This window comes from Pelophylax lessonae, assembly GCF_965119305.1.
Source record: "Pelophylax lessonae genome assembly, chromosome: 7".
Taxonomy (NCBI): domain Eukaryota; kingdom Metazoa; phylum Chordata; class Amphibia; order Anura; family Ranidae; genus Pelophylax; species Pelophylax lessonae.
Genome location: NC_138774.1, coordinates 45,932,486 through 45,954,282, shown reverse-complemented (window position 1 = coordinate 45,954,282; position 21,797 = coordinate 45,932,486). Strand labels below are relative to the sequence as shown.

Here is a 21,797-nt window from a genome sequence, read left to right as displayed (position 1 = left end):
CTGCTAAAGAGAGACATCTGCTTTCACACAGAGAGCAAGGGTTCTTCTCTGCAGGAGGAGGTCAAGCTTTTTACCTGGTCTCAAGATAGACAAGTGCTTCCACTATTGCACGACCTGGTGTCTGTTTACAGCATCCCGGGTAAATATGGAAAAAATTGGGGATAGGGGTTTCAATTTTTTTTCTCTGGTCTCAAGATAGTAACCCATTCTCCTAAGGACTGGTTCACATCTGTGCAGTGCATTTTAGTGCATTTGTGGTGCATTACCATTGAACACAATACACATGTGTTTTCATGAAAGCGTTTTAAAGATGCAGCAAGCGGGGTTTTAGTAATGCATCGCCCCCAAACATGCACATAAAATGAATAGGTGTGAAAAGGGTCTTCTTTAGCTCCATTTCAGGTTTCATAAGCTGTATGTTTCAAAGGAGGTAACTACTTTTGTGATTTTCCTTTACATAAACTATGATGCTCTGGGAATCCTTTGTCATGCATGCAAAGTTTATGAGAGATAATTGTATGTAAATAAAGTAAATTAAGTAAGTAAGCTAGTAAGTAAAGCACTTTTATAATTTAAGTATAATGTATGTGCACCTCCCTTATTTCCTACCCTCCAAAAACTATTAATTAAAGTGTATTAATTAAATCATTGGCCTTTACAAAATACCTCTTTTGAGACCCAGTGACATTATCACTGTCTTTCTGGTGGTCTGTATTCTAAATTTGCTAGTAGGGACTAGCGAGCTTCTGTAAAAGTCACAGCACCCTGCCTTAGATCTTCTTTCATCAGGCAGAGCCTTTAAAAAAAGAATACGTTCCCAGCATCTATCCCTTTTGGATGCGCATGTTTTTGCTGTTGGCCATACGATGCTTCAGACTTTAGCTATGCAAACTGCTATTTGTGTACTTCATTTGTATTTCCTTCATTTCCTATCTGAACTTATTGGTTTGCTTGATTTGGAATCAAGCAACTAATCAACTGATTGTACAACTAAAATCGGAACCACCAAGGTATCATGCACATCTAAAGGGATCAGAGGATAAGTTCTTTCATATAATTCTTGGAAAACTTATTGATGGCTGTAGTTCAGCTTTAAAGTTTATGTTAAGTCATATTGTTTTTTTCTTAGCTTTAGATAGAATAAGGAAGGGTAAGAACCCAGTTCATGCTTGTACAAGTATCTGGGGCTCCGTTAGAGAGATTTGCCCTTATTTTCTGTCCTGCTGACAACATTTTGCCAAACAGGAAATGAGGGGAATGTTCCAACAGCAATGCAGACAGAAACAAAAATGCCTTAGTCTGTGTCCCTGTTGCATATTTGCATTCTCTTCCTGATTAGGGAAACTTTTGTCAGCGGGACAGGAAGTGAAGGGAAACCTCTTTAATTTAGTCCCAGATAGGACTAAAAACCTGACAGGAGTTCTCGTTGAAGTTTTTTTTTCTGCACAGACAAATCAAAACAGCTGTTCTTATGGTGAAATCTTCACTTTCCAAGTGCTTGCTTTTGGTGACAGGAGCAGTTTGGCCTTTATATGATGCTGTCTTGTCCATTATTGGCACTCCTCTAGGCATGGAGGAGAGGAGGGCTTTCCCACCAGGTGGTAGTTTTCCCCTCCATACCCTCTTCTATTCTGTGTCTCTCTTTCTTTCTTTCTCTACTCTGTAGTAGAGAAACTAACCCCACCCCCACAGACAGGTAAAAACACTTATTGATTCACTTCTCATTACTGTGTGTCAGGATGAGTTTATCCCATCCTTTCTTTACACAGTTACATAGTTAGTCTGGTTGAAAAAAGTCCATTTAGTTCAACCTGGATAAACCGGTGGTCCAGGTAGGGTCTTTTGGCTCTGATGAAGAGGCGAAGCCTCGAAACTCATTAGCCGTCAATTATCTTGACTGTGGACTGTCATTTTATGGATTATGTCATATGTATCTGATATGCTGGCTTACAACCCATGTTTCTGAGTATTTATAATCTTACTTGATATTTATAAAGCCCTATTGAGGATAATACGCTAGGCCAGTGTGCCCGCTTTTTGTTTTTGTTGTTAGCGGGAGAGCGCCTGGGGGCGGGTGTGTGCCGGCAGCGGCGTGTGCCTGCCCCCACTAGGCGGCGGGAATGCCGATCCACGGGACCAGTGGCACCGATTGCCCCTGGGCACCCACGATCGCTCCCGCTGAGAGAGAATGACGGTCAGCTGATGTAAACACAGCTGACCGTTGTTCTCTCTGAAATGATCACAGAGCTCCTGTGATGCTTCTATAAAGGATCGCAGGTCTTTGTGTTCATTTTACAAGTCCCACCCCCATACAATTAGTAAACACTCCCCTAGGCTCACACTTAACCCTTTGATCACCACTGGGTTAACCCCTTCCCTGCCAGTGTCATTATTACAGTAACAGTGCATATTTTTAGCACTGATTACTGTAGTAATGTCACTGGTCCCCCATGTATAAAATATGTATAAAATAAAAAATAACATAATTGACTTAATCACTATGAGGTTTCCCTTTGAGCCTTTTCAAAGCAGCTCCAGGTTACAGTGCCCAGAGCCTTCTCAGAATATTTGTAGACTTTCTACTGTATTTCCAGTTCAGGCACAAATGAACATAGTTGGTATGGGAGTAGCAATTGCATAGTTCTCAATGGTTCTTCATTTGAGACCAAATACCTCCATCCCTTGTGCAGCCTCAGTTGTCCCACTTTTCTGTCTGATGAGTACATTATTATACCAAATGTACTTTTACTACCAAAAGTGTTATGCCGCACTAAACTTTTTATTCCAACTCAATATTATTTATTATTTTAAAAGCCAATTCATAAAATCATTTGTGTGGTTTAGCCAATCATTTACTTTATATTGGATCTCTGTTGTCCATGAGACCATGGCCATAGCAGGAATGTGCCTAGAAAGTGTGTTCTACAAGATATCCCTCTTTATTGTTCCAAAAAGTTAGAAGGTCTGACATTGTAAATCTGTTCAGTCAACACCCACATACATATACATTTCCAAACTGTATTATTCTCAAACAATAAACAGGTTAATTTATGGGTTTCATAGTAATTTTGCACACTTTATAGTGTGGACCTTTACTGTAGGTGATTTGACTTTGATCTTTCTTTTTACAGCAGTTTCAGTAACACACAATAAGAACATTTCTTTATTGGAATATACAGTATCTTATGTGATATGTTTGATGTTAGAAAAAGGTTTAAATACCTTTTTTAACTTTTCTTACTGCTGTTAAAATTGGATGAGATATTTTATTTCTATCATATTAAGGCCAATAATGCACTAGTGACACCTCACCATTAGTAGAACCACCCACATGCACAACTATTTTATCTAATGGCCATTGTTCTCTTGTTGACCATAAAGCTACAGAATCCCAATTGTTAACTAGCTAGATCGATTGATCAATCAACTTGGGTACAACCTGCCTGCCGGATTTTACATACAATTATTGCTAGCAGCTGTCAGAAACTTCTAGCAATAATCACTGTTCTCCCTGCAGGAGGAATTCACCCACTGACTGTGTTAATGGGGGAATCGGGCGATCTTCTTTCCTGCAACCCATGGTTGCAGGAAAGAAAACCGATTCGTTTATGGCCAGCTTTAGCAGTTTTTTTGCAGCAGACATTGGGGAAGTTTTACCAGAAGCCAGACCCCTGCACCAAGTATCCAAACTCCTTTAACGTATGGTCCACAACCGACTAAGGCATCACCTTGCCGAGAATAGCCTTCTTGATCCCCTTCAGTCTGGATTTCGTCCTCAACGCTCCACAAAAATCAAACTAACAAACAATCTACTAACGGCCAAATCCAATGGACACTATTCTGTACTCCTACTCCTGCTGCCTTTGATATGGTTGCCCACCCCCTTCTCCTCAAAAAACTCCACGCCTTTGGTCTCCATAACTGTACTCTTCACTGGTTCTCTTTTCCTACTTATCCAACCGCACCTTTAGCGTTACAATTCTGCTTCCCCCTCTCCTCTTTCTTTCTTTGTTGGGTCCCCCAAGGTTCTGTTCTTGAACCTCTCCTATTTTCAATTTTCTCCCCCTCTCTGGGTAAGCTGATAGCCTCCCACGGCTTCCAATACCATCTCACGACACTCAAATCTATTTCTCTACCCCTCGGCTCTCTCCCTCAGTCTCCTCACGTATCACTAATTTACTGGCAGATATATCAGTCTGGATGTCTCACCACTTCCTCAAACTCAATCTATCAAAAACCGAACGTATAATTTTTCTTCCACCATGTGCCCCTTCCCCTGATCTCTGTCAAAATCAATGGCACAACTATCGCCCCATCCCCGCATGCCAAGGTCCTAGGTGGACTCTGAACTCTCCTTTAACCTCCCTGGCGGTATGATTCTTTTGGATTTTAGGTGCTGAAAGCGGTACCATTATTTTGCATGTAATTCTTGTGAATGAGCAGCCCAAACCAACTATATACATTTATTATATATATTATATATATATATGTATGTATACATATATTATGTATACATATATTATATATATATATATATATATATATATATATATACGTATATATATATATATATATATATATATATATATATATATATAATGTATACAGTTGGTTTGGGCTGCTCATTCACAAGAATTACGTGTATATATATATATATATATACGTATATATATATATATATGTGTGTATATATATATATATGTGTGTATATATATACGTATATATATATATATATACTGTATATATATATGTATATATATATATATATACATATATTTACATAAAAAGTACAGTAAAACTGCAGGAAAGGGCACTGGGGGGCAATGTAATGTGATTTTATTTTATTTTGAACGGTATCAGTGTGTTTGCTGCATTTTACAGTCGAATTTGCCGCCGGTTCCACCCCCCGGCGGACGTCACGTCGCCGGAGATGGAAGCCGGGGCTCGCAGACGATTGGGAGAGAGCTCCGCCACCGCACACCGCTCGCAGTCTTCGCTGGATCCTGGAGAAAAGGTAAGTAAAACCTCCTCCAGCATCCAGCGATCTTCTTAGCGCTACCCCGAGTGTGACTCGGGGTTACCGCTTTTGGCACTAAAATCTTACCCCGAGTCACACTCGGGAATACCGCTAGGAAGGTTAAGCCCCACAGCCAATCACTGTGCAAATCAATCTCCGCAACATCTCCAAAATACGCACCTTTCTAACCAATGACACAACAAAGCTCCAAGCTCACTCTCTGGTCATCTCTCGCCTCGACTACCGCAACTCCCTTCTCATTGGCTTACCTTTACATAGGCTATCCCCCCTTCAATCCATCATGAATGCTGCTGCCAGACTTATCCACCTTTTACCAATCGTCCAGTGTCTGCTACTCCTCTCTTTCAATCCCTCCACTGGCTTCCACTCACCCAACAAAGGAAGTTAAAAATACTAACACCAACTTACAAAGCCATCCACAACTACATCACTAGCCTAGTCTCAAAATACCAACCTAATCGTTCTCTTTGTTCCTCTCAAGACCCCCTGCTCTCTAGCTCCCTCGTCACCTCCTCCCATGCTCGCCTCCAGGACTTTTCAAGAGCCTCTCCAATACTATGGAACTCCTTACCCCAATCTGTCCGACTATCTCCTAATCTATTAGCTTTTAGATGATCCCTAAAAACCCTCCTCATCAGAGAAGCCTTTCCTACCCACACCTAACAACTGGATCTTCATTTTTTCCATCAGCTTACCCCCCCCCCCCCCCCACAGTTATTACCTTTTGTTTCACTTGACCCTCCCTTCTAGATTGTAAGCTCTAATGAGCAGGGCCCTCTGATTCCTCCTGTATTCAAATGTATTGTAACTGTATTGTCTGCCCTCATGTTGTAAAGCTCTGTACAAACTGTTTCTGCTATATAACTCCTGTATAGTAATAATAATAATATCCTTTTTTGACTTCCACTTGGGGATGAAGCCAGACACCAAAAAAAACAAAAAACTTTTTGCTGATTGATACATCTTTGTTTTAAAAACTATTCTATAAATCGTATTTCCATCATGCCATTCTTTGACAGAAAATATGTCTCCTTCCTTGTTTTGGTTTGCAGCCATTTTAAGAGTATATCAGTGCAGTATTTCTGAAAGTGGTGGGGGGTCAGGACTGAAAGTGGACCAAGCCAGCTTCTAAACACCTCTTGGTGCTCTGAAAAAATTGACTTTTACTAAGACTGATTCAGTGGAAGATGGAGTATAATGATGCCTCCGACACAAGCACATTCCATTTTAAGAATGCGTTCCTTGAGGCACCTCAGTTGTGTTCATGAAGACATATACTGTATACAGTGCCTTGAAAAAGTATTCATATCCCTTGAAATTTTGCACATTTTGTCATGTTACAACCAAAAATGTAAATGTATTTAATTGTGTTTTTTGTGATAGAAAAACACAAAGTGGCACAAAATGGTGAAGTGGAAGGAAAATAATAAATGGTTTTCAAAATTTTTTTTAAAAAATATTTTAAAAAAGTGTGGCGTGCATTTGTATTCAGCCCCCTTTACTCTGATGCCCCTACTAAAATCTAGCGGAACCAATTGCCTTCAGAAGTCACCTAATTTATAAATAGAATCCATCTGTGTGTAATTTAATCTTAGCATAAATACAGCTGTTCTGTGAAGCCCTCAGAGGTTTTTTAGAGAACCTTAGTGAACAAACAGGATTATGAAGGCCAAGGAACACACCAGACAAATCAGGATAAATGTGTGGAGAAGTTTAGAGCAGGGTTGGGTTAGAAAGAGCTATCCCAAGCTTTGAACATCTCACGGAGCACTGTTCAATCCATCATCCAAAAATTGAAAGAGTATGACACAACGGACATTACCATGACATGGCCGTACACCTAAACTGACAGGCCGGGCAAGGAGAACATTAATCAGAGAAGCAGCCAAGAGGCCCATGGGAACTCTGGAGGAGATGCAGAGATCCACAGCTCAGGTGGGAGAATCTGTCCACGGGACAACTATTAGTCGTGCACTCCACAAATCTGCCCTTTATGGAAAAGTGGCAAGAAGAAAGCCATTGTTGCAAGAAAGCAGAAAGACAGCAAACATGTAAAAGGAAGTCAGATGAGACCACAATTTAATTTTTTTTGGCCTAAAAGCAAAATGCGTATGGCGCACGTGTGGCAGAAAACTAACACTGCACATCACACTGAACACACCATTCTCACTGTGAAACATGGTGGTGGCAGCATCATGTTGTGGGGATGCTTTTCTTCAGCAGGGACAGGGAAGTTGGTCAGAGTTAATGGAAGATGGATGGAGCAAAGTACAGGGCAATCTTAGAAGAAAACCTGTTAGAGCCTGCAAAAGGCTTAAGACTGGGGCGGAGGTTCACCTTACAGAAGGACAATGACCCTACAGCGAGAGCTACAATGGAATGGTTTAGATCAAAGCATATTCATGTGTTAGAATGGCCCAGTCAAAGTCCAGACCTAAATCCAATTGAGAATCTGTGTCAAGACTTAAAAATTGCTGTTCACAGACGCTCTCCATCCAATCTGACAGAGCTTGAGCTATTTTGCAAAGAAGAATGGGCAAAACATTCACTCTCTAGATGGGCAAAGCTGGTAGAGACATCCCCAAAAAGACTTGCAGCTGTAATTGCAGTGAAAGGCGGTTCTACAAAATATTGACTCTGGGGGGCTGAATACAAATGCATGTCATGCTTTTCACATATTTATTTGTAAAAAATTGTTAAAAACCATTTATCATATTCCTTCCACTTCACAATTGTGTCACTTTGTGTTGGTTTTCTCATAAAATCCCAATAAAATACATTTACGTTTTTGATGGTAACATGACAAAATGTGGAAAATTTCAAGCGGTATGAATACTTTTTCATGGCACTGTAATAAAGTCGTTTTCAGGCTTCTGAAGAGTGTCCCTCTTTTCTTTTTGTTTCTATCCATAAACTGAAGAATGTTTAAATCTTTTTTTTTTTCCGGAAAAATGCAAAACCCTCTCAGGTACTCATTGTAATTCATATGTCATATTTTTGTTGCATTATGTTTTCTTAGGGTACAAAGCACATAAGGATCAAAACTCTCATGGTGACAGCTATCCTAATATTGGCCTCATTGTTGGGCTTGTTGTTGCTGCTGTTTTTATTGGTATTCTTGGTCTCATTATTTGGAAGAAACGCTCAGGTGAGTGAAATTCTGTGTAGCACATAACACATTCCTTAGGGGAATTCCTATTGGAAAGATCGGACGGATTGGATGGATTGCATAGGTGTGCACAGCCTATTGCATTAGGGTGTGCACTTCAAAGCTCAAACACATATGTGTATATATATATATCTATATCTATATATATATATATATATATATATAGATATATATATCTATATACAGTATATAGATATATATATCTATAGATATAGATATACTGACGGTGTCAGTAAGGCAGAGATTGGTGTATTTTTTATTTGTATTATTTTATTTTTTATTCTTTTTTACACTTTTTTTTTTTTAAATAATTTTTACACATTTTTTGAGGCCCATTAGGGGACTTTGGTAAAATATCAGGGGTTTAAGCAGGGGGAATCTGCGCCACCCAGAGTGATTAGGGTGTGCCCAGGCACACCTGGCACACCCTGTGCGCACGCCTATGATGGATTGGCTGACTCTATATAGAACTATCCTGACCACCACCATATTTTTGGGTTCCAAATCCATTAGCCCCATGGTAATCCGAGAGAAAAGCCAATAAAATCTGTATGCTCAACAAGTAATATAAAGTTAAAAAACCTATATTTCCTCACTACGCTCCATTAATGCATTATGAGTGGGCCAAAAGTCTGAACACATCCCTTCATATATGGGTGGCTGTGGTGCACACCAAATAAGCATACAAATATGTCACAATAAAAAATGATATCACAATATAACATTACAATAAAATGTATATGAATCCCAAACTATTCATTGTTGTTAAAGAGGTTGTAAACTCAAATTTATTTTTTCTTTTTTTCACCCTGCAAGAGAAAGACATAATGAGCTAGTATGCATCGCATACTAGCTCATTATGCAATACTTACCTTAGAACGAGCCCCCGCCGTGCCGCTCACTCACCTCTATGACGGGCGACATGTCCAGTCGTCCGTCTTCCGGGATCGCGGCATCCAGCCATCTGATTGGCCGGAGCCGCGGTGACGTCACTCCCGCGCACGCGTGCGAGAGCCGACAGTCACGGCACGGGACTCTGAAGGAAAGGCACGAGCGGCCGCTCCTACAGAGCGCATGCGCCAGTGACGTCACTGGCTGCATGTAAGGTAAATATCTCCTAAACGGTACATGTTTAGGAGATATTTACACTACCTATAGGTAAGCCTTACCATAGGATTACCTATAGGTACAAGTTGTAGAGGAGGGTTTACTTCCTCTTTAAAAAAGGCCCTATAGCTAAAGAAAATTATTTTCATAATAGATTCCACTAATTTATGAAACGCTATTTCTCATATACTATAATTAATGATCTAAAAAATATTTACCGATCCATATTAATAGCTATAAAACATACTGTATATTTATTAAATACAAATCCCCTTCAAAATTCCGCCATATTAGCATATCACCCCAAAGAGACAAATTCTGATATACTATAATTAATGATCTAAAAAATATTTACCAATCCATATTAATAGCTATAAAACATACTGTATATTTATTAACCACTTAAGCCTCGGAAGATTTTACCCCCTTCCTGACAAGGGCCTATTTTGCGATTCGGCACTGCGTGACTTTAACGGACAATTGTGCGGACGTGCGACGCTGTACCCAAACAAATTTGACGTCCTTTTTTTTCCCACTAACAGAGCTTTCTTTTGGTGGTATTTGATCACCTGTGCATTTTTTTGGTCATGCGCTATAAACAAAAAATAGCGACAATTTAGCAAAAATAACAATATTTTTCAATTTTTTTATATGAAATTCCCTCCAAAAAAAATGTAAAAATTTTTTAACATTTTTAGGCCAATTTGTTTTCTGCTACATATGTTTGGTAAAAAAAAAAATCGCAAAAAGCGTATTTTGATTGGTTTGCGCAAAAGTTATTGCGTTAACTAACTAAGGGAAAGATTTTTGTCATTTTTATTGTTTTTTTTTTTTTAACGAGTAATGGCGGCGATCTGCGATTTTTTTTTGCGGGACTGCGACATTGCGGCGGACAGATCGGACCCTTGACTGACATTTTTGACACTTTTGGGGTTACCAGTGACATTACTACAGTAATCAGTGCTATACATATGCACTGTTACTGTAAAAATGACACTGGCAGGGAAGGGGTTAACTTTATTTGAGAGGGAGGGGTTAAGTGTGTCCCTAGGGGCGTGATTCCAACTGTGATTGGATGTGGCTGTGTGTGTAACAGCAGAGATCAACAGTCCTACATAGCATAGCGGGACCGTATGATCTCTGCTGTTACACTGGGGAGAAAGGCAGGCGGCTTTATTTACATTAGCCACCTAACTTTCTCCTGGTGTAACCGACGATCGTGAGTGACCGGCGGACATCGGGTCCGCCGGTCACTCGCTTGTGGGGGTCCGTGACCAAGCCTCCGGCGGCGCGTTCTCGCTCCCTAGAGCCTCACAGGCAAGCGACGTAGTACTACGTCACTTTGCCTGTGAGGGGCTGACCGCCTCAGTAAATAGTTGTGCGGCGGTCGGCAAGTGGTTAAATACAAATCCCCTTCAAAATTCCACCGTATTAGCATATTACCCCAAAGAGACGAAATAATTACTCAAAAAACAACCCAAATCAAATTCTTTCTTCGAACCCCGGGCGCCAATGATTTCAATGCATATATCCACCACAATTCATGTTTGCTAAGCTCTCTTACAAAGTTAGTACCTTGCCAGTGTTTTTTTGGGGAACAGAACTGCAGCCCCCTATAATCTTTATTATGTTTACATAGGGTAGGTTGCATGCTTTCCCATAACAGGAAGAGCCAGGTATTGCGATGTATTAAATCAATATATATATATAAGGTATCTCACAAAAGTGAGTACACCCCTCGCATTTTTGTAAATATTTTATTATATCTTTTCATGTGACAACACTGAAGAAATGACACTTTGCTACAATGTAAAGTAGTGAGTGTACAGCTTGTATAACAGTGTAAATGTGCTGTCCTCTCAAATACATAGCCATTAATGTCCAAACCGTTGGTGACAAAAGTGAGTACACCCCTAAGTGACAATGTCCAAATTGGGCCCAAAGTGTCAATATTTTGTGTTGCCACCATTATTTTCCAGCACAGCCTTAGCCCTCTTGGGCATGGAGTTCACCAGAGCTTCACAGGTTGGCACTGGAGTCCTCTTCCACTCCTTCATGACGACATCAGGGAGCTGGTGGATGTTAGAGACCTTGCGCTCCTCCACCTTCCATTTGAGGATGCCCCATAGATGCTAAATAGGATTTAGGTCTGGAGACATGCTTGGCCAGTCCATCACCTTTACCCTCAGCTTCTATAGCAAGGCAGTGGTCATCTTGGAGATGTGCTGGGGGTCGTCATGTTGGAATACTGCCCTGCGGCCCAGTCTCTGAAGGAAGGGGATCATGCTCTGCTTCAGTATGTCACAGTACATGTTGGCATTAATGGTTCCTTCAATGAACTGTGGCTCCCCAGTGCCGGCAGCACTCATGCAGCCCCAGACCATGACTCTCCCACCACCATGCTTGACTGTAGGCAATACACACTTATCTTTGTACTCCTCATCTGGTTGCTGCCACACACGCTTGACACCATCTGAACCAAATAAGTTTATCTTGGTCTCATCAGATCACAGGACATGGCTCCAGTAATCCATGCCCTTAGTCTGCTTGTCTTCAGCAAACTGATGCGGGCTTTCTTGTGCATCATCTTCAGAAGAGGTTTCCTTCTAGGATGACAGCATGCAGACCAATTTGATGCAGTGTGCGGCGTATGGTCTGAGCACTGAAAGACTGACCCCCCCCCTTCAACCTCTGCAGCAATGCTGGCAGCACTCATACGTCTATTTCCCAAAGACAACCTCTGTATATGACATTAAGCATGTGCTCTCAACTCCTGTGGTCGACCATAGCGAGGCCTGTTCTGAGTGGAACCTGTCCTGTTAAACCGCTGTATGGTCTTGGCCACCGTGCTGCAGCTCAGTTTCAGGGTCTTGGCAATTTTCTTATAGCCTAGGCCATCTTTATGTAGAGCAAAAACTATTTTTTTCAGACCCTCAGAGAGTTCTTTGCCATGAGATGCAATGTTGAACTTCCTGTGACCAGTATGAGAGAGTGAGAGCGATAACACCAAATTTAACACACCTGCTCCCCATTCACACCTGAGACCTTGTAACACTAACCAGTCATATGACACCGGGGAGGGAAAATGGCTAATTGGGCCCAATTTGGGCATTGTCACTTGGGGTGTACTCACTTTTGTTGCAAGTGGTTTACACATTAATGGCTGTGTGTTGAGTTATTTTGAGGGGACAGCAAATTTACACTGTTATACAAGCTGTACACTCACTACTTTACATTGTAGCAAAGTGTCATTTCATCAGTGTTGTCACATGAAAAGATATAATAAAATATTTACAAAATCTGTGGGGTGATCTAAAGAGGGCTGTGTACAGGTGATACCCTCGAAATCTGACAGATTTGGAGTGTTTTTGCAAAGAAGAGCTGGCAAATATTTTCAAGATGTGCCATGCTGATAGGCTCATACCCAAAAATACTTTCACCGAATCCCAAGGCAACAAACACATTATTGCAATCACCTTTGCAGCCTTTAGCTTATTTTTCAGGAATTTTGGCTGGTGAAGAGCTTGAGGTAGATTCATATTTACCGATTATAAACTGAAATGTGTTGACAATCTTTAAATCTGTGTAGAAGGCGACATTAACTGTAATATCTCTAACAAAGTATACATGTTTTCCTTTCTTTACAGCACACAGAAGGAATTAAGAAGTTGGGATAGATACACTCATCCTTCCAATTTCAGAAACATAGGAGGAAAATAAAATTCTACTAAAAGATTCCCAACATCCATCAGTTTTTTGACTTGACATTTTAGTCTATATAATCAAGAGGTCTTTCGCATATCCATCTGAAATACACACAATAAATCTGCAGAGTCTCGGTTCTAATGCAGCTGGGATGGGCAATGCTGTATTAAATACCTGAACTCAAAAGTAAAGGTTTGCTATGATATGGGGACATTTATAAATGTAAATTGTGCCCAAGCAGTCAGTCTCAAACTTCTATGCCTGCAGCCTTGTAGCCAATGTTCCCTTTAGGCTTTGCGCATGCGCAGACGCGCAGTCTAATTTAAGGTCCCGCGCAGCACAAATTCAGACCGTGCAGCTGCAGACAACGTGAAGGTAGTGGCCCCCACTGAAGAAGTCAACGCTTGGTAAGCGCCGGCGTAACGCGTATAGCGGGCGGAGCCTGCGTGCTGGATGCCGTCTCTCTTCCTGGAACTGTACTAGCTGACTGCTATGCGCAATTGTGGACAGTGGAGATCGGTGAGAGGCTGGCTGGAGTTCCCTGGGCTTGTGGGTCTCTCTATTAAGTTACAGGCTGTTACAGACCCGTTATTGGGTCTACAGTGGAGGTGAGAGACCACTTCACACGGTGATGAGATTATAGATCACTCACAGAGGTGTTTAAAAAGGAATACTGGATTGTTTATGTGTGGACACTTGGGAGGAGTACTGCACTTTTGATATCATTTTGTATGGACACTGTTCACACCATTACAAGGACACATATCTAAGGATTATATATTTTTGATTTTAATTGTTTGGATTGTGCACTTCACATGTTATGAATATGAGTAATAACACTGTTCCTTTTATTTAAATCTGGCCCACCACTATTATCAGTTTCCATTTCAGTCTTTATTGTGAGGGTGTTGGCACAATTAAGTGTGTGCTGCCGGGTCACTTATTTAGTGAAGTTTCACAATACAGGCATACCCCACTTTAAGTACACTCACTTTAAGTACACTCGTGAGTAAGGACACAGCTTGTTCAGCTTGGCATGACACTACTCCCGGTTTTTAACATTGGCGTCTATAGGAAATCTTGGTCAGCTTGACATGGCACTGCTCCCAAACCATAAGCGGCAGGGATACCAAACTTAGGGAGCACCGAGAGGGGACCCAGGACTACAACATATCCTGTTTGTGGCTGGCCAGCTTGCCTAAGTAATCTACTATGTCATAGTCCTGGATCCCCTTAACATGCTCCCCAAGCTTGGTGTCCTTGTCACATGGTTTGGGAGCAATGCCATGTCAAGCTGACCAAGATTTCCTATGGAGCTAGTGTATTTACATGCATTGAAAAATGAAAAAAGGTATTGCTTCACTTTAAGTACATTTTCGTTTTAAATACATGCTCTGGTCCCATTGTGTACTTAAAAGTGGGGTATGCCTGTATTGCACAATTGATTTTGGCACAATTTATATTCACTATATGATTTGTAGCACCATTTGTATTTTATATTGATTATGAGTAATCACAATTTTTTGCGCTGATAGCCTTTGATTCACAGACGTGAAGCACAAATTCAGACCGCGCAGCCGCAGACGACGTGAATCCACTCAGTCTAAAGGTTTACGCTCAGAATTTTTTTTATTTGCTCAGCACAGTAAAAAAATAGAGGGAACATTGCTTGTAGCTGTATATCTGCAGTGTATGATCCGCTGCCTCTCAGGAGAATAAAGTGAGATTTGGCGATGCAGCTACAGTGGTGCTCACTGTTCTCCTTGCTGCAGGCTCTGACATGAGGAAGCAAAGCCTCTACCAATATGGCTGCTTCCACACAGAGACTTATTCCAGCCATAGATGGTTTGAATCTCAGCTGGTTCAGCAGGAACTGGCTGAGATTCAAACTATATATATCGGCAGGCTGAATGTACCCAAGTTGATCGATCAATACGTTTTGTACAACCAGCCTGTCAAATTTGAGATGTGATTATTGCTAGCAGCTGTTATAGAAGCTAGAAATATTGCCTATGTTCTTCCAACCGGGACCCCTTAGCCCCCCTGTCGGGAGAACACAAAAGCTCAGTGGGAGGCAGTTCCCTGCCAACACTGTCTGTATTAATGGGGGGGAATCAAGAAAGATTGCAGGAAAGAAATTTTCTCTGTCTATGGCAGGCCTTAGTACAGAACAAGGCAATGTTGTAATGATTGGTAGGCAGATACCATGTGATCTAAGCTGCCTAGGCTTGGCTCTAAGAAACAGCTGGGTCACATGTCAGGGTAAAAGTGCTGACACATGACCAATACTAGTATTGCAGCTCAAGTAGCAGCTTTTTTTTTCCAACTTCTGGGATATTTATTTTTTAATTGTAGCTGAGCTTTACCATTATTATTGTACGGCAATGTTTTATATGTATTCATGTTGATTGGTAATGCCATGATTAATAATAAAGATAGTTTATCTGCCTCAGTCTATTTTATTTCCTTACAGATCGTACCCATAAACAGTCTTAGTAGCATATAGCACCACATCATTTTTTTTCCTGAGATAGGGAAATTCAATATTTTTTTGTTTTTCAGCTATTAACCACTTGCCGACCGCCACACGACTATTTACTGCGGCGGTCAGCCCCTCACAGGCAAAGTGACGTAGTTCTACGTCTCTCGCCTGTGAGGCTCTAGGGGGCGAGCGTGCTCCACCGGAGGCGCGCTCCCGCCCCCGCTCGCTCCCTAACATCTCCGCACATGTGACCGGCAGACCTGATGTCCGCCGGTCACTCGCGATCATCGGGTGGAGAGGGAGAAAGGCAGGCGGCTAATGTAAACAAAGCCGCCTATCATTCTCCCCAGTGTAAGAGCAGAGATCATACGGTCCTGCTATGCAGGATCGTATTTCTCTGCTGTTACACAACAAGCCACATCCCTATACAGTTAGAAGCATGCCCCTAGAGACACACTTAACCCCTTCTACTTTAATAAAGTTAACCCCTTCCCTGCCAGTAACAGTAACATTTTTACAGTAACAGTGCATATGTATAGCACTGATTACTGTAGTAATGTCACTGGTAACCCCAAAAGTGTCAAAAATGTCAGTCAAGGCTCTGATCTGTCCGCCGCAATGTCGCAGTCCCGCAAAAAAAAAAAAAAAAAAACGCAGATTGCCGCCATTACTCGTTAAAAAAAACAACAAAAATGACAAAAATCTTTCCCTTAGTTAGTAAACCCAATAACTTTTGCGCAAACCAATCAAAATACGCTTATTGCGATTTTTTTTACCAAACATATGTAGCAGAAAACAAATTGGCCTAAAATGTTAAAAAATTTTGATTTTTACATTTTTTTGGGAATTTCATATAAAAAAATGTGAAAAATATTGTTATTTTTGCAAAATCAACGCTTTTTTTGTTTATAGCGCAAAAAGTAAAAATTGCACAGGTGATCAAATACCACCAAAAGAAAGCTCTATTTGTGGGGAAAAAAGGACGTCAATTTTGTTTAGGTACAGCATTGCACGACCGCGCAATTGTCCGTTAAATTCACGCAGTGCCGAATCGCAAAATAGGGCCTGGTGAGGAAGGGGGTAAAATCTTCCGGGGCTTAAGTGATTAAGCTAATAATGATTTCTGTTATTCAACTACCCTATTCAAAGTTCCTTCTGACTGATAACTACTGACTAACAAGGGTATACTTATAAAAAAAAAAAAATGCATAGCTATTAACCACTTCAATACAGAGCACTTTTATCCCCTTCCTGCCCAGGCTAATTTTCAGCTTTCAGCACTGTCGCATTTTGAAAGACAATTGCGCGGTCATGCAACACTGTACCCAAACTAAATTGTTATCATTTTGTTCATACAAATAGAGCTTTCTTTTGGTGGTATTTATTTTCTACTGGGTTTTTATTTTTGCTAAATAAACAAAAATGATTAGAAAAAACAAAAAAAAAAAACTCTTCGTTTTTATTTTTAAAGTTTTGCAAATAAATAATTGTTCTTCCTAATTTTGGGCCAGGATGTATTCTGCTACATTTCTTTGGTAAAAATACCCTAAATCAGTGTATATTATTTAGTCTGTAGGAAAGACATAGCGTCCACAAACAACGGTATAAATCTGAAAATTGATCAGTCCTGATGTACTGACAGCCTATCTCATTTCTTGAGGCCCAAAAACCCCAGCATAGTACAAATATCCTCCAAAATGACCTCTTTTTGGGACGTAGACAGCCCAAGGTATTTAGTAAAAGGCATGGTGAGCTTTTTGAAGTTGTCATTTTTTGTTATAAGGTTTTGTAAAATGAAGAAATAATTTTTTTATTTTTTTTTTTACATACTGTCACCAGTGCAGTACGGCATCTTCATATAATGGGTGAGGCGGTGATCAGGGCACTGACTGGTGACAGTCTTTTTTTTTTTTACTTATTTATGTTTTACTTGTAATGGAGGTGATCACTGATCAGCGATTTTTAGCGGGACTGTGACATTGCGGCGGACAGATCCTACCCCTAACTGACATTTTTTGACACATTTGGGGGGACCAGTGACATTACTACAGTAATCAGTGCTAAAAATATGCACTGTTACTGTAATAATGACACTGGCAGGGAAGGGGTTAACCCAGGGGCGAGCAAAGGGTTAAGTGTGAGCCTAGGGGGTGTTTTCTAACTGTGTGGGGGAGGGACTTGTGGAATCAACACAGAGACCTGTGATCCTAAATAGGATCCAGTTGATTCCAGAGAGAACAACGGTCTGCTGTGTTTACAACAACAGACCATCGTTCTCTCTCCATGGGGAGTGATCCCGGGTGTCGGCCTTGTGAATCGGCTTCCCTGCAGCCTAATGGGGGCGGGCGTGCCCCCATGAGTGCTCCCGCGAACCACCTTACAGGTACAGCGGTTCGCACAGTCAAGCCAGCCTGCCGTTTTATATCTGCGGCGAGCGGTCGGCAAGTGGTTAAAAAAAAAATTGTATTAATCTTTTTTTTCCCCCTTTTTTTTTTAACACACTTTGACCAGAGCAATATAGTGTTACCATGGTAACATTGTGCTAATCTGAGGAAGTGATCAGTATTTTTTTTTTTTTACACATTATGTTTGCATATAGCAATGCATTCATTTGCTATATGCAAGCATTTTAATGAATAAAATCGATTCATTCAGTTTCTTTTGTTGTGAATATCTGTGATTGATCAGAGCTAATCATATGGTACAGATGGGCTGGGATTGGCCCTGTCTGTACCATGTGATCACTCTGGCCAATCACAGCTAGAAACACAATTTTATACAATGGCTGGCTTGAAGGGAAGCTATCTATTGTATACAATTGTCATGTGATCGGTCATTGGCTGTATCCTGTGGTGACAAATTTGCGCCACTGCTTGGCCGCACACTGTATGCGATCTAGCTGGATGTCATATGATGTCCTCCTGGATCGATGAGAGGTTTCTGCCGGCGTCATTCTGCCATACGCCAGGCGGGAGCTGGTTAATGCAGCAAAACTGCATGAACGTAGAAAATTAGAAGAGTGATGACAGAAGAAAGACCAATTATTCCATTAAGCCTGCCCCATTTCTATATACTGTGTTTGTAATATATATATATATATATATATATATATATATATATATATATATATATATATATAGGGCTTTTTTCCCCAGAGAATAGGTGCAGGAACTCCCCCGTTCTGAGTCACCCCTTGTCTCCACCCACTACCCACCTCTGAGCACTGTCCCTTGGTTCCACCCCCTACCTACCTCCCATGCACAACAAAATACCTCCCCCAGCAACAAAAGATCCACCCCAGCAACATTAGACACCCTCCAGTAGCAACAACCGCTCTCCCAGCAACCAGTATCAATAGATAGGCCAACAATAGACCTCAACCTCAACAGGAGGTCCATACCAACAACATAAGACCCCCCAGCAACAATAGATCCCCAGAAGCAACAATAGACCCTTGCACAATACTAGATCCCCAAGCAGCCAGCATCAAGAGACCCTCCAACACACCCCACACTACTTGCTATTACATACATTCAGTGCTGGAGGTGCCGGAACTGCGTTCCGCCGCGTTCCTGCTGAAAAAAAGCCATATATATATATATATATACACACACACACACAGTATTTACTTTTTTCAACTTTTTGTATAGATCTATGTTTGTCCCAAGCATGTTTGAATACGCTTTTTGTTGACTGTCACTACCTCTGCAGAAAGTCTATTCCAAATGTATTCTGCTTATATTTTTCCTTCCTTGGTTCCTCCCCCCCTTATATACATGCTAATGATACTTTAAATAAAACTTTTCCATGTTCATTACACTTTGGTTTGGACCCATTGATGTAATCACTGGGACTCTTTGCTTCTCTCTGCAAGATCTCTGCAAGGGAAGATCATGGCTGGTGGGAGGGGTCAGCAGGGTTCTTTCCATAGCTATCTGAAAACATCACAGCATCCTGTCCCACTACTACCCTCAAAATTCCTATGCCCTGATGTAAGCGGTAGGTTGGCTCTTGGGAGGAGTTTTGCAAATATAAAAATTCCTTGATGGGTGAGTGTCGATCTCGAGCAGTTGGTATTCCTTGTCAGACTGTATTTGCATGAAGACCACCTTAGATAATGCCCACATGTGATGTTGAGCCACTATGATTGAAAGAACTAAAATTCAAAGCATGAATGGGATGAATCAAGGACAGTCAGACTGAAAAGGAAAGCATTGGATGATGCTGGATATCCTCCAGCCAGGAAGTTAGGCAGGCTTTTTCTGGTTTGTTGAAGTTTCTAATGTACGCGCAAGTTTCTAATGTGGCGCAGCATGCACCAAATTCAAGTGTAAATTCTAGACAGGTACATGAATTTGGTGCATGCTGCACCACTTTTAGAACACACGAGTCTAGGGGTATCGGTGATTGAACTCCATAATGTGCCACATCCCTGAATTAGAATATAGAAGTGGAAATTCCCCAATTGTGGGACTTTGTAGGCACTTAAATCATAACAAATATATTCGTAAAAACTGGTTTTATTAATAAATCATCAATAAAAATACAAGAATTGCAAAGTATACTGTACATGGAATCAATAGCTGAAATTACACCAACTAGAGTGTACAATCATACTTCAGACTGATGTTCCCCACCCAACGCGTTTCAGAGGCTCCTTCATCAGGGGGTATAGGAGGTATAATTTTTCTATATTGTAAATACATAAATCAGAAAAATGCATGAATTCACAGTGCATACACATATCAATTACTAAGTCTCAAACTTACAAATATTCACATGGTGTAACAATAAATATTCCATGTATCATTTAAAAACAGAGTCTCAAAAACTCCTGCCTTTCTACCAAACTCACAATGCCCACAAGGACCCGCCGATTGTTCCTTACACTGGCAGGATGCCAGTCTGCCAATGTAAACAAGGCCAATTCTCATTCTGTGAGTACGGAAGGCATGGATCCTGTGTTTCTGTGAAGCCATATCTTCTATTAGTAAAAGCATTTACCCCACTACACTGAAACTTTAGCTAGGCACACAGATAACCCTTTGAATGAATAAAGGGAGGGATAGGTGGCGCCGCCTGAGGGCAAGTAGAATGTAAACCTATCGGAACTTAAGCTAAATCTGGTATTCCGTGATAGGAAAAAATGTTAAAGGTGCAAAATATTATATATATATATATATATAGGAGTGTATACACCAATATGAACTCCAAAAAATTATATGCAAATGATATGGCTAAAAATTAAAAAGCACATCAATAAAGTGTCAATGTGTAAACCGTGATTTGTGCAAAAAAGTGGAAAATTATACCTATAAAATGTTAAGATCTTTAAAAATAATATTTTAAAAAGCTATAATACTTGTAAAATTATCTAAGTGACATTGTGCAAAAAGTGAATAATAATAATAATAAATACTGTATATGAATGTGTAAATCAATAAAATGAACAAACTAATTTAAATTCCACAATAAAAACTAAATTAAAAAAGTCCATATAAAAAATCAATTGCCAATAGCAAATCAATTTTGAAGGTGAATCGTGACTGTGAGTGAACTCCTGCTCCCGCTCTCTCCCAGGACCGCACTCCCCAGAAAAAGGAAGGGTTTTTTTTATTTTATTTTTTATTGTGGACTTTAATTTAGTTTGTTCATCTTATTGATTTACACATTCATATATTTATTGTTATTCACTTTTTGCACAATGTCACTTGGATAATTTTACAAGTATTATAGCTTTTGAAAATATTATTTTTAAAGATCTTAAAATTTTCACTTTTTTGCACAAATCACTGTTTACACATTGACACTTTATTGATATGTGCTTTTTAATTTTTAGCCATATCATTTGCATATAATTTTTTGGAGTTATTATTGGTGTATACACTCTATATATATTATTTTTTTATTTTTTGCACCTTTAACATTTTTTCCTATCACGGAATACCAGATTTAGCTTAAGTTCCGATATGTTGACACTCTACTTGCCTTCAGGCAGCGCCACCTATCCCTCCGTTCATTCATTCATGTCTGTATAACCTTTTGGGGTTGTATTTGAGGTAGGCTGCAGCCTGTGAAGTATATCATAGCGCGGAATTTATCTATATTCTTCTACAGTTAACTCTTTGATTGCCCCTGGGAGAGAAGAGGGGAACTGTGGACTGGGAGAGAAGAGGGAAGCTGTGGACTGGGAGAGAAGAGGGAAGCTGTGGACTGGGGGAGAAGAGGGGAGCTGTGGACTGGGAGAGAAGAGGGGAGCTGTGGACTGGGAGAGAAGAGGGAAGCTGTGGACTGGG

General features: G+C 40.5%; 1 protein-coding gene across 1 annotated transcript in view; it reads left to right on the top strand.

The window, feature by feature from the left end:
- Positions 1–12,978, top strand: part of LOC309560450 (uncharacterized protein) — a gene marked incomplete at its 3' end in the record, with an annotated part of 506,030 nt that extends 493,052 nt beyond the window's left edge. The window contains exons 10-11 of the mRNA XM_082264083.1: positions 8,058–8,186; positions 12,962–12,978. Coding sequence (XP_082120209.1) covers positions 8,058–8,186; positions 12,962–12,978 — 146 coding nt within the window. The remainder of the gene's footprint in view (positions 1–8,057; positions 8,187–12,961) is intronic.
- Between the last annotated feature and the right edge of the window lie 8,819 nt (positions 12,979–21,797).